This window comes from Dasypus novemcinctus, chromosome 31 (genome assembly GCF_030445035.2).
Source record: "Dasypus novemcinctus isolate mDasNov1 chromosome 31, mDasNov1.1.hap2, whole genome shotgun sequence".
NCBI classification, from domain to species: Eukaryota; Metazoa; Chordata; class Mammalia; order Cingulata; family Dasypodidae; genus Dasypus; species Dasypus novemcinctus.
The window spans coordinates 38,772,557-38,787,092 of NC_080703.1; the positions used below are offsets into that span (position 1 = coordinate 38,772,557).

At 39.1% G+C, this 14,536-nt stretch overlaps 1 protein-coding gene across 1 annotated transcript in view; it reads right to left on the reverse strand.

Moving 5' to 3' along the window:
* The window catches only part of KCNH8 (potassium voltage-gated channel subfamily H member 8), a 407,588-nt gene that overhangs the window by 168,567 nt on the left and 224,485 nt on the right, over positions 1-14,536 (reverse strand). The window contains exons 4-5 of the mRNA XM_058290622.2: positions 14,376-14,503; positions 9,285-9,525 (exon numbers count right to left, since the gene is read on the reverse strand). Coding sequence (XP_058146605.1) covers positions 9,285-9,525; positions 14,376-14,503 — 369 coding nt within the window. The remainder of the gene's footprint in view (positions 1-9,284; positions 9,526-14,375; positions 14,504-14,536) is intronic.

Here is a 14,536-nt window from a genome sequence, read left to right on the forward strand (position 1 = left end):
GAGGGAAGAGCACACTCAGACAATCACGGTTACTCTTGTTGGAGATTGTCCAAGGCAGGCCAGTTTCTGGAGAACTGAAATAAAGATGCCTCACTTAGGGACGTGTAAGATGGCGGTATTTAAGAGAGGACCTTCTCCCCTGGGCTTTTCAACGTGGAGGCTGAGCCAAGTCTGTCAAAGCGGTGGAGAAAACCCCAGATCCTGGAGGTGGCAAATGAATTCAGATGCTTGCTCCTGAAAGTACAGGGATGTGGACTGTACTAGCATACTTATTCCCCAAATTAGCATCATTCAACATATATCATTATTATTCGGTATATAATAGAGTGATGATTTTCTGAAAATAGGGTAGATTAAAACAAACTGAAGAGATACAAGTTCACTGACATTGCTGATGTTAATTATCACAACTGGTTAACAGCAGGTGAGCTTATTTCTAGATATTATTAGCTCACTAAATCCTCATAATACCGCTATTATTTTGCCCATTTTACAAATGAGGAAACATTTAGCATTTTAGTTTTAGCTTGGTCAGTAATTACTTAGATCTTGGATAAATTGCCAACTTTCCCCCTTTTCTTCCCTTATAAAGGATAGTTATACCTGCTTTAATTACTTTACAAGGTTATAATGAAAATTAAATGATATGAAGAAATAAAGATTTGGAGATAGCAACCTTTGGAGACATGTAAGTGAGTAGAAGCTTTGGTAAATAAAGCATTACAGAAATAAATAAAGTGAGGAAGAAATAACATGGAAATGATGAGAATGTGGTCATTTGCTGATATCAAGGTGATATATTATTCTTATGGGGATTCTGTTCATTAATTGGAAGAAAATAAATTGTAAGTATGCAGGTGTTCTTGAAAAGCACTCCACACTGACTGGTGACAGTGTTGACTGGCAAATTAAAGTCAAGCCCACATATTTCTAAAATAGTCCCTGCAGGTGACATGGCCCCCAACTAGAGTTCTAGAGCTACCTAAATCATATAAGGATATAACTTTAAAAATAAAACCCCGAGGAAAAAAATGTCCTTACATATTTATGGGTGCGTTTTGGCTTGTCATAATGATTTAGGTATTACTTATGTTTAGTGGGTTAAGATGCTCAAATTCAGTCCTGGACATGAGCTGGATTCTCTCTACAATATGTAATTGTTCTTTATCCCAAATGATTGTCAGCTGTCCTCAGAGTCAGGCAGAGATGGAATGTGTGGTCTGTTTTATGCTTTGTCATTATCTCACTTCAAGTCTTAACACAAAGAATTACTTGAATATTATGCATGAAGTCCACCTGATTTTCCAGAAGACTCTTTTCTCCTCTGATAATCTGGAATTTGTCTGGGGTCGCTATCCCCACCAGAGTTAGCTATTTCTCTCTTTCTTTTATCATATACAAATAGGTTTGTTCTGGTTAACACTTATCCTAATAATAGTTCTTATTTTATGTCTGTTTGCACCTCCATGCTTTTAATTGCCAGTACTTCTTCAATGAAATTTTTTTCCATATGAATTTGTTCACTATAAATAGTGCAAATGTCTATCCTGTTACTTCTTTTACTGTCAGGACACTATAGTCCTTACAAATGGAAACACGAAAGAAATCATTATAGATTATCGCCTTTATGTTCTTCTTTCTATTGCAATTAAAACATTGTAATTGATGTTGAAAATATGCATAGGTAGAGGCATCATAAAATATTTGTTATGAAATACTTGTTATGAAAAAGGGGGCACTGAGTCAAGAACCAGTGCTCTAGACCGGAGGTTGCCAAACTTTTCTGTAAAGTACGGATAGTAAAAACTTAGGCTTTGGGGACCACAGAGTCTCTCCCACAAATACTCAACTCTGCAGATGGTGTGAGAAAGCAGCCATGGAAAAGACTGAATGGAATAGGCATGCCTATGCTCCAATTAAAGTTACTTACAAAAACAGGCCACAGCCTAGTTTTGGCCTATGGACCACAGTTTATGGCCCCTTACTCCAGATTCCTCTTCTCTACAATGTGGTTTTAGTGTATCATTATACACATCCAATACACTTTATTCATGTTCTCTACTGACAATGCACATTTAGGTTGTTTCCATTGTTTTGCTTCTACTAAGCATGCTCTAGCATACCTTTCATACATGTTTTTCCTTACTCCACGCCATCTACACCCCATGCATATCTGCAAGAGGTTACCCACCTGGAAAAAGAATCACCAGATCCTGAGGTATGTGTTAATACAGTTGCCTCTTGCCTAGATTTTGCCAATTTTTTCTTGATTTTTGTGTATGTTGTTGTTTAATTTCTGCGGTATTTATTTCTGCTCTTGTCTTTAACACTTCCTTTCTTCTACTTTGTTTATGTTTTTGCTCATTCTTTTTCTAACGTTTAGAAGAAACACTGAAATCTATATTAATTTTTTTTTTTACAAAACAATTGTTCATTTATTTTTTATGAAGCAATTACTTGAAACTCAAAAGTTTGCAGAGTGTAAACAGTAAAATCTTCCCTCTGCTATCTCCAGGATCCTGTTCACCCCTTCAGAGGCAAACAAGCTCATGGATTTCTTGTGTAGCCTTCCAAAGAGGGCTTATGCATTATTAGATAAATACCTACATACATATTATCCCTCCATATCTTTTTATGTAAGTAGTAACATACTACACATATCATAATGGATCTTATTTTTATCACTTTACCATGGGTCTTCAAAATTAAAATAAACATATACATCAGCAATGCCTGGAGACATTTTTAATTTCCAAATTGGGAAGTGAGTGTTACTGGCATGTAGTGAGCAGTCCATGGATGCTCTCAAACATTCCAAAATACACAGGATGCTCCATTTCCCCCAACAAAAAATTTTCAGTCCCTAAATGTCAATAGAGCAAAGATTGAGAAACTCTGCATACATGATACTTAATAAGTTTTGTCAATTGTGGTATTCAAATCTTCCATACTTTAAGTAAATTTTGGTCTGTTGAGTTATCAATTTCTCAAAGTGCATGTTAAGCAGCCCACTATTCTTATGATTTTTTTTCAATAACTCTTTGTATTTCCGTCCATTCTCTTTTTATGTCTCTCAGGCTACATTGGTAGATATATACATTTGCATAATGGTTGTATCTTGTTCGTAGTTCATTCTTCTGATTAAAATATAATGTCACTTATTATCTCTATTAATATAATTGCCTTAAATTTTATGTTCTCTGCTACTGATATTCCTATATCACTTTTCTTGTTTCTTGTCCCTTTATTTTCCACCTTTTTAGTGGCTTTGCATTAGATATATCTAATTAACTAGCATATACCTGCAATTTTGAATCCATTTGAACATCTCTTCTTTTAATAGGTGTATTCATACCCCATAAATCTGTTTACATATTGAGATTACTCACCAAAATTCACCAACCTATTTTTATCAATTTTCATTTATTTGTTTTTATCTTAAACAGACTTTTTCCTTCTGGGTACAATTATTTTCCTGCTACAGAACCTAGTGTAGGAGCTCTTTTAGTGAGAATCTGTGGGTGATAAACTCAGTCTTTTTCTGAAAATCTCTTCATTTTGTTCAACTTTCTGGAGGATAGTAAACATGGGGAAAAAAGAAAAGAAAGTAAAGAAAGGGAAGGTGGGGAAGGAAAATAAAATAAAGAGAAAGAAAAGAAATGCAAAGAAGAAAGGGAAGTAAAGGAAGGAAGATGAGGGAAGGGTAGAAAGGAAAGAAGGAGCTGCATTAAGCCAGATATATTTCCTTCAACACTTCAAAGAAATCTCTTCAATGTCTTCTGGTCTCTATTATTGGTGCTGAGAAATATGATTTCAGTATAATTATTATTATCCTTTTATAAGTAAGTTTTCTTTCTTTGTAGATGCTTTGAATGCTTTCTTTTTAACATTCAGTGTGGTTTGCAACATTATTGTAGCATGTCTAGGTATGGATATATATCTATTTATTCTACGCAGTACCTGGAAAGCTCTTTCTTTTTTCTCCCCTTCCCCATGCGCCGACCCAGTTGTCTGCTCTCTGTGTCCATTCACTTTGTGTTCTTCTGTGTAAGCTTGTATTCTTGTCAGCAGCACTGGGAATTTGTGTCCCTTTTTGTTGCATCATCTTGCTGCGTCAGTTCTCCGTGTGTGCGACACCACTCCTGGCCAGGCTGAATTTTCTTTTGCACTGGGTGACTCTCCTTGAGGGGTGCACTCCTTGCACGTGGGGCTCCCCTATGCAGGGGACACCCCTCCATGGCGCAGCACTCCTTGCACACATCAGCACCATGTGTGGGCCTGCATGCCACATGGGTCAGTAAGCCCTGGGTTTGAACCCTGGACCTCCCATGTGGTAGGCGGACACTCTATCCAATGAGCCAAGTCCACTTCCCTAGAAAGCTCTTTTGAGCTCAGGATCTTCAGGATCTCTTTTATTATGGAAAATCCTCAGCTATTAACCCTTCAATTATAGCTTCCCCAATTAATCTCTCTATTCTGTTCTTCTGGAACCCTTATTACACCAGGCAGTGATTTATTATTCAGATAAATGTAGAGCAGACAGAGAGTGCAGTTTACTTTGATGTTTGGCTTTTAGAGAGTTGATAGAGAGATCAAATTGATCAGAGTTACAACTTGATGGTGGAGACTACGAGTCTCGCCTTTGTAGTTATATCACCAGAGAAGAAGTATGTACAAACTGTTTCCTACACAGACTCACAGTGGCATGACAGGACAGAAAAGCGTATTCTATTTCTTTGAAAGGGATATAGCTTAGAGGCTCTGAAATAGTTCAGTTCAATGGTCTATGGGTGACATATCAATATTTTTCACTTCTATGTTTTAATTTTAGAATGATATAGATGTAAGTAACAGAATACCCAGTAACAGTGACTTCAACAAGAGGAACATTATAACATCACCCAAGAAAGAGTCAGGAGGTGCAATACTTCATTTTCTTTGCCACCCACATCTTCTTGGTCACGTCTCTCCTCATGATTGCAGGGTAGCTATAATAATTACAAGCATCCTCACATTCCAGTGGAAATGAAGGAATGGAAGAGCCAAATATTTTCCCTTGCATGTCTCTCTTCTTTTTTTCAGGGCCGAAAATTATTTCCAAGAAACTCCTTCCCCCCAAAAAAAGATCTCTTTATATCCTATTGGATAGAAATGATCACATACCTAACTCTACACCAGAAACTGGCTAAGAGGAAAGGACTTACCACTGGCTTAGGAAACTCATACTTTCCTTGGTCTGGACATAATGTTGTCTGCACAACTATGGGATTTTGGTTCTCTTGGTAGGGAGAAGGGGTGGGATGACTGATGAGTTCATGGAACCACCACAGGTTTTACCAAGACTTCAGAGATGCAAACGATTAATTTCTACATTCATGGAAGAGAGAGAAGAACATTGGTCCTCATTTCTCTCATTTTCTGTTACATTGCAATAAATAAAAGAAAGCAAATGATTGCTTTTTTAAAAAGAGAAATAATACTGGTATAAAGTCTTTAACAAGAGACTTAATTCAAAGACCAGGAGACACAAATTCTGCCGTCAGCTAGTTATAAAACCTCGAGCATATCTCTAGGGTTCATTTTCCCCATCTACATAGAGAGAAAGATTGGATTAGATATATTTCTATTAGGTCATTTCCCATTTTAAATTTTCGTCAGGCTTTGAATCAGAAGCTAAGTTAAACATTATGGTTTTCAAACCAAGGTAAGTTACAGCCAAACATTGTTTCCTACGGATCCCAAAGAATTAATGGGGCTTACAAAAGAATTTAATTTAAAAGTAAGACAGTACCTAGGAGAGATTCTAGCTCACTATTCATATTTAAGTTTTGACTAACATAATTATATGCAGACACTTTCTTTATGGTGAGTCTATCTGGGAAGAATGTTTTTAAGTCAGTCTTTCCAAAAGAGTATTATTAAGTGTTCTGGGGAGGAATGAGTTCTGAGGTAAAAATAAATTTGGGAGATGCTGGATTAATCACAGTTAAACAAATTTCTTTATCACTGAATTTCTCAGTGGATTTATAATGCTGAAGTATATTATGAATCTCCAAAAGATATATCTCATCTCCCAGCATTCACTTGACTGTGAATCTTTCTTCATGGAACACTTAATTTTTTCCCATTTAGAAAACAATCACATTGCCGTACATTTTTACAGAAGGGGGAAGATAAAATATTTTGTAAAAACATCTTTTAACTAAATGAAAATCCTTCCCAAACCTCTTTTTAAATTGCCAGTTTGTTTGTTTTTTAACAATTCTGACCTAGTTGGTTTAAGATGCCAATTTATTAGTGCATTCTAGAAACAGAAAATAAAGAGTATATGTAAATGTGCATATGGACTTTACTGCACATACCGATTAAATAAATAGTAAATGGTCTAAATCTAAACATTGCTTTAGCATTGTAAAAATACAGTATTCCAGGCAATATAATTTTTTATGCTTAGCATTTTGACTGTTTTACTAGTGGCCATTTTTTAGTTCATCTTTGTGAAATATTTCATAGAATGAAACTTTTCAGAAACATACGCCAAGAAATATTAAACTAATATTTCCAAATATATTGAAACCCATTTAAAAGAAGAAAGAGAACAGGAAAGCAGGAAGATCGCAGTAAGAATGAGCAGGAAAATTTCTGCTGCTTATAAAAACAAGTCTTTCAACACGGAATGGCAGGCAGGAGTTATACTAAAACAGGGGTTCTGAACCTTTTTTGTTCCACAGATCCCTTTGCCAGGCAGGTGGAAACCATGGAACCCTTACTAAGTTCACACTATACTGTGTATTATTTAATAAATATATCACACCTGCATCAATACGTCCCCACAAGAATAAGGTTTTTTTAAAAGTTTCAATTCAAGCTCATGGACCCTTTGTTAAGAACCCCTGCACTAAAATAACATTCATAGCAGCTACACTGCATAAAAACAGGAGCAGATTTCCACTCCTTCGTCATGCAGTTAGCGAGGGATGGGAATTGCCCACTAGGGAACAATTTTGCTGCACAATGGCAGTGAAAAAGAATACGCAGAAGAGTTTAAGGGCAAATATAAGGGAAGCAAGCCAGAACCTCCACTGGTTTAGTAGCACAAAGCTACCTAAAAAATACACCACAGTGGTGAAACATCTTTCTCGTAGGTTTGAATCTACATGGGGCTGAATGAGTCATCACCTGCCAATGAAGATATAGTAGCAGAAGCAGCATCTAAGTTCTTGGAAAGTCAAATAGCTAACACGCAGGAAGGGCAGAAAAGGAAGTTTGAGACACAGCTTTGTCCCCGTGTCAGAATTGTCAATAATAATAGCAGTAATAATAAGGGTGACATTATTTAAGCAGAGACATACATGCATTATCTCACAAAACCCTATGAAATAGTTAGAGAAGGAAGTTCAGGCTTAGGCACATTGAAGGGCTCCACGTTCTTGAGAATTTTGGCTAGGTCATGGGGAATCTTCTTAGGATATTAATTTGTATGTGTGTCACAGGCTGGGAGAGGCATGTTGTGGAGAATGGCCTCGTGCACCCCGGTTTGAGCACGGCCTTAGTCTTCGGCTCCCTTTTGGTGGGTGTGGGCCCACTGCACATAGGAGCTCTACAAGACGTTACTTCCATTAAGGCGAGGCCCCGCGGAACCCAGCTGTGGTTTAACTCTGATTCCTGCATTTCGTAATAAACGGAGTAAAAGCCAGATGAAGGGAGAAGCCACGGGGAACAGCTCAAGTCAGTGGAACCCCAACATAAATGAGGAGACACGGCCCCGTGAGTGGCCACGTGGTGGGGGGTTGCTGGCCAAGCGGAAGATACCAACCTTGGGGAGAAGCAAAACTTCTAGCATCTGAAACCAGGAGACAATGAAGTCCTGCTGTTAAACCAACCCGTTGCATAGGTATTTGCTTGACTAGCAAGGAGACTAAAACAGATGCCAAAGGTGAGCCAAGTCAAGTGATGTAGAACCTCAATGGATTGGCATACAGACATTAGCCATTTGTCTAGGATTTTCATTTTGAATTCTTGTTCCAAACTGGAATAATCATTGTCATTCATCAGTGATTTAAAATATCCCTATCTAGTTATACCTTTCTAATAAAGTCTAGATTTAGTTGTGTTTTTTTAAAATAAAGATACATTTCCTTGGGTTTATAGCCTTACCAAGCTACCTAACTAGATAACATTGCCATCTAGTGGACAAAACACACTACAGCTACCACTTTGGGGGCAGGGGCAGGGGTCCTACCATACTGCTGAGGGGTGTGTCCAGCAGATTCAACGTTAACAGTGATTCCAAAGCTACACCAGGAACATACGAATCACACGGAGCAAGCATAGGCTGGCATCCTAATAGAGAACTCCATCTGGCCCCATAAGTTTCATAGCTTCACAGAGAAAATATATACCATCACCACTGAATCAAGTTTTCAATATGCCTCACATATTTATTTCCTCTTCTATGAAATTTTAAGATCCATTTCTTACTTCTTTGTCCACCTACCTGCTTGAAACTATTTTCCAAACCTTTCTCACCTTTACAATAAGGAGGCTGCCATCTCTCATGAGCAGGGAAAGCAGCAGCAATCACGTTGCCAATGACCGTCAAGAACTCAAGAGGCAGTCAGAGTCAGCTTTAAGGCAGACCCAAACTCTGTCCTTGACTGACAGACCCCTCGTTCTGAGTTTAAACAAGATTAAGACATCAGGAACAGGACAATAGTAAAAGGCTTACAGGAGTGGAACAGGTGCAGCTTCAACTGAGGTTTCCAATATTCTAGAGTTGACTATTGGCAAACATCCTTGGGGTTTCTTCCATTCAGATACTTACTGCTGTTCCTGAAAGGCTTATGCAATCCTCTGGCTTTTGCAACCAGGCCACCTAGGGCCATCACCGTCAATGTACCCAAAAGGCATGGAAGGACTTGGAGAAGCACAGGAGAGTCAATCAGAGCACCCAACTCTGACCCTAGGTAGCTGCGATCATGGTAGTTGTGAGTGCAAACAAAACAGCCCCCAAACCTTCTTCTTTTTCTTTTCTTTTTTTTTAGCTCTTTTTGATGAAATAAGCATAGAAACACCGAACATTAATTTAGGTCTGTTCGAATAAAGGAGCAGTGGAAAAGCTAAAGAGGCAATTTTTGGAAATCCAAATACATGCTCCAAAATTTGCATCAGAGGCTGAGTCATGCCCATGCAAATGATCTTAGTTCACATTCGTGTCAGAAAAATCTGGAACACACTTACTTCCCATATGCAAAGCTCCGACGGAAGCAGGCATTGGTTCTTACCTATAATAAAAAGAATCTCCACTGCAATGTCGCTGACTGTTGTGCTCCGAGTGGTGGACAGATCGTCGTTGCCAATAAAGCAAACGTTGTAAGGTACAGTCACGGCAACATAAAACGTCGCCAACAAAATGAGCCAGTCCCAGCCAGCTTTAAAAGTGCTGAAATGCAAAAGTATGAACTTGGACTTTTTTGCATCGGAAACTTTATACTCCGGAAACGCTGGCTTATCTACAAAAACATTCTGTGGATAAAGACAAAAAAGAGAGAAAGGAGAAACACGACATTAGTAAAAGGATTGTGCAGCCTAAACACACAATTCTGTGAGGAAGATCATCTGCACATGCCATGTCAACACATCTCACAGGTGGCTTTTGAAAGTAGGTGATGCAAAATGTAGCAACTGAGCAGAGATCTTTGTTACCGTAACTGATTAGTTAATAAAACTGTTAATGAATAGGTCAGCCATGAATGTTAAATTGGTAATCTGCATTTTGCCCATTAAAGAACATTGCTAAAATGCCACCAAATAACATCCCCCGTTGCAAGTATAATCTTAAACACATTATAAATCCAAAGATAAATTTATATCCCTGTTGTGAGGCTTCCTGTATCCCTAAAGTTTTCAGATGACAGAAATTATCTAAAGAATACATTGACCTGAATTTCTGTTGGCAGCAAAAGTGATATTTTTTTCTGCAAAGGATACAGACATGTCACCACCATACTACTACAAACAGATACTTACATTTCTTTCTAAACATAGCCAGACTGTGCTAACTCCACGCATGGTTGTTGTTGTTGGTGAAGTTTCAAGCTGGGAAACTAAACCTCATGTCCAGATTGACATGGACTCACCCTGACATTGGCCAGCCCTCCCTAAGATGGCAAAATGAGGAACAGTTGCTGAAGGGTTATTGTTCAAGGCATGGGAGGAGAAAGGCAACATTCACAGAGCAGCTGATTAAATGCGGAAGAAGAGCTGGAGTTTTTGATAACTGCAAAAGCACTTCATTTTGAAAGCAGTCCCAACTGATGAACAATTCTACTCCTTGCTCCGCAAAGAGAGACCCAACAATAAAGCGTGCGGAGATGTGACAAGCTTGTGACCAGATCCTTTCGGACCTTGCTTTGACCTCAATTAATGAGAAATACAAGATAGGTAATGGGAGCGAGCATGTGAAAGTTAAGTTGCATTAATGGACTGCTTCAAAAGTTCTGGAATACAAGTTACATGCAGGGAACAGTGTTGTTTTCTCGTCTCAGCCACTGAGGCAGGGCCAGGCTAATGGAGCACGAAGTCCCTGAGGGTTTAAGAAAGAACCAGGGCGATCGGTAACAACCCTGAACTCTTTGTGACCAAATATTTCTGCTGCCTTAGGATTAAGGTCCCTCCTGTCTGGCACCTCTCCTTGGTAGGCATTCCCAACACACCTTCCTTCTTCCTGCGAATACTCTCACTCAGCCTACACATTCATCCCACCATGCCAGAATTGTCCTGCGGGGCGCCCCCCACTACTTCCAGATGGTTCCTTGATGCCCATCTGCCGCTGCTTCTATTTTTCAACAGTTCCTGGATGCTTGACCTGTCCCTTCGTTCCCTGGTTTCTAGGAGCATGTTCCAGGGGTGGGCTGTGGCATAAAACTGAGGAGGATGAAATAGTCCTGCCGGGCTTCATGTCAAAGCTCAGACTTTGCAGATGGGCGAAGAGGAGGTGAGAGGACATGGCGTTAAATGGCTCCAGGTGGACAAGCACTTCTGGTTACAATAGTGCACGGCGGCTTCCAATATAATTTTTTTTCAAATATTTGCCACAATAAAATAGTCCCAGAGGCCATGGAGAAAACCTCCTCTTCTGGCCAAAATAAGTTGTACCTATCATGTGACAGCAATGAAATGTTACCTTGTTTGAGGGAGAAGCCAGGTCTAGGGGTAAAGACTGGGAAAACTAAAGAAGTATCTTATTTTCTTTGGATTATAGGTGAACATACAGGATGAGTGAGGCCGATGCCAAAGTTCAGCAATACATTCATTACCTCCACAAACAAGAGATAAATCACAATATTTCACTTTTCTAGGTTACCTAAATCACATTGTTCAAAATTATTTTTAAAAGATACTGAGAATTCAGGACATCTCAGATTAGACTGACATTTTAAAATGATTTTAGCTCAAATCCTGCATATATTCTGACACAATCACCTGAGTGAAGAAATTGATGTGCCCCTCCCTCTACTACTTATTTGTAAACTTTCATCAGAAAGTTTTGAGTGGAAAAAATTTCTTAAATGGGAAAGTGTGCTTTTAGCAGGAAAAAGAAGGGAAAAATATTATAGCCCTCAAACATGTGGGGTATAACTGAAAAATAATGCAACCAGCTTGTCTAGCTTTTAGTCATATATTAGTTGTTAATTTTGACACAAATTTCTTTAATGCAATGGAGTTTTAGCTGTACAAGATGTACTCTAAGAATTATTGAAACATAACAGTTGACACCAAAGCAAACTGAGGCACTTTTTTCCTGAAGAATTTTTACAACAAAACTATCAGCTGAACAAGCAAGGTAGCAATGACAAGGGCATCTTTTTACATTTGCTGCACTGGTCGGTCCAAGTAGAGTGTGTCTTTGATAACAACTAGCACAGTAGCCTGCTAGCAATTTTTGGTCTTTTAGACCCGGGCAGCCTCCCATTCTCACTTTACAGACCATGTAACAAATCAAGAAAGGCAGAAATTAAACAACATTTTTCAAGATGTAACAAGCAAAGTTGGAGGCAGAGCTGGAAGGTGGAATGTCCTGATTCTCCAACCACGCCATGGTCTGAGGACTCCTTTTGTCTAGGGCTGAAGCAGATAATCCTGATCCACAGAACTGCGTTAGAGAAGCAGCAAGGGCAGTGGCTCAGAGTCCGAAGGTTTTGAGCTTGGTTCCAGATCTACTACTGCTACTTGTTTGCGCTCTCCAATAAGTTGTTTTAACCTATCCTTAAAATGGGACTAATAAAAACAATACCTATCATCAGCTTGTAAGAAACAATAAGATGTGAGAGAAATTTGTAATAACAAAGACTAATTCTCTTTTTTGTGCGGGACTGTTATTATACCCAGAATTTTCTAAAAATTGACCGTTTAGACAACAAACTCTCCCAGTCATTTCCTCTCCTTCCGCCTCTCTTCCTGCTCTCTGTCTTTCAGCCTTTCTACTCTGTTCTTGAAAGGGGTTGGTGTACAGGGCCAGTCCTGATTTTATACCTTCTGTGGGAAGTGGGATGTCACCTGAAATGTCAGTTACCTTGTTGGTTAGACAGACTTTATTATGTATCATGGTGATGCCCCACCCTGATGCCTGGACTTCCTAAATGAAAGGCAAGTCAGCAAATTAAGCAGTGGGAACCAATGATTTTTTTTTACAATCTGATTTTTAAGTACTGCTTTGAGCTTTGTAGAAACTAAAGGGAAAGAGAGCATGTTCAGCAAATACATTTTAAATGCATTTTAAAGCTTACTATGCTTACTACGATTAAAGGATTCTTGACTGAAGGCTAGAAGATGGTGTCAGCTGGAAGCAGCAGGATCTGGCAGAGAATTTGTTTCCCTGTTGCTAGTTAGCTCCAAGCCCCGGTGAGGCTGCCTTTGTTTCTTCTTGGGACTTGTTTATCGTCCCCAGGGCTGACTTGGTAACTGAAATAAGAGCCAGCCGCTGGACCCATAGATCAAGGAGTGTGACCTGTTTCAAGCCCATCGCTTAGGAACTCACCGTGAGCCTAAGGCTCAGGTGTCCCTAGAAAACTCCTGCGTTAAATAAGGACAACAAACCAGTACGTGGCTCTTCACAGGGGTGCAAGCAGACTAGCAGGGCATTACTGAATGGCCTGGAGCAGGAAAAGAACAAAACACCTTGTTCTGGCTTCCCGGAAAGAATCAAACCTGAAACAGAACGAGGTCTGCTGTACTTCCTGCCAGAGCTCACTCTGCACCCTGGGCTGTGCATCTTCCTTTGCTTGCCACGATCAGGAAAACCTGTAGTCTGTACGTCTGATGCACGAACCTGTTTCATCAAAGCATGTGTATGTAGGTTAGGGAGTCCTCAAATTTTCTCTGCAAAAAGCGAGTTGCCAAAGAATCCGCTTCTCTCCCTAACTCCCAGAACTTCTGGATCTTGGATTGATTCCAGAATAGCTCTAGCTGTTTGATGTGACTTTTTCTAACGTCATTTGCAAGGCAGACCCTGAGAATTTACATCTGTCCTAAGCAGTCACATAGCTCCCAGATCTGTTCTGATGACTCTGCTGTGTAAATTAATGACATTAACTTCATTTGAAAATTTACCTCTGAAGATCTACAATTAAACAGATATAATTCTGGGTTTCTTGGCAAAGTCTTTTGCTGCTAAAAAACTAATTCTAAAATTAAGTGTGAAGCTTTGGAAGATGAATGTCATGTAAAACTGCAAAGAACCAGCTCTCCTAGGCACAATCATTTGCCTTGGCTTTTGACAGATAAACATTGGGTTTCAGAAAGCTGCCTTACCGTAATTTACTAAAAGTACAGCGCTTCACAAAATTGCACTATGGCATGCAATTTCAATCCGATGTATCCCCGTGTGAAATTTCCAAACGTGATTTGTATAAAATGTAAATTTTAAAATGGAATAATGACTTTGATTTGCTCTTGGTCCCTTTGGAAAAAAAAGCATTAGGTAAAACTAGATAAAGGGCAACATAGATGGGACTAAAATTAAATTTGAGAAATTTTAATCAACAAAATTTGAATGTGTAATATGACTTACATCATCTGGCTTTATAAAATTTAACCAGTATGTTCCATTTGCAGTGTTGCTGGCACCATATTGTACTGCCCTGCAATAATATTCTAATCTCTGTGCTGTGATAACACTATGATTAAGCACTTTTATTACAGAAATGCCTCATGACTGCTGACCTTTTCCAGTTTGTTCTTTATAGGAAAGCACAAGCCAAAGTGGAAAGAAATCTAGGAAAGCCAATAAATGAGTAATTGGAGGCTTTCTTTAGCGAATCAAACATTGCCACCAGGGGAAACGAGCATTCATAGTATGCACACATGCCACCTACATTATTTATTTTCAATTTGTTCTTTTCTCTTCTTTGTAGGTGCCCAGAGATGTGATAAAGGACAGCTCGACTCCGTCTCCGGGCTGAGTCAAAGTGGGTCCCTGCTCTTGATCTTCCTTTGGCTTTCTCTAGGGGAAAACAAAACTCATTAAACATCAACA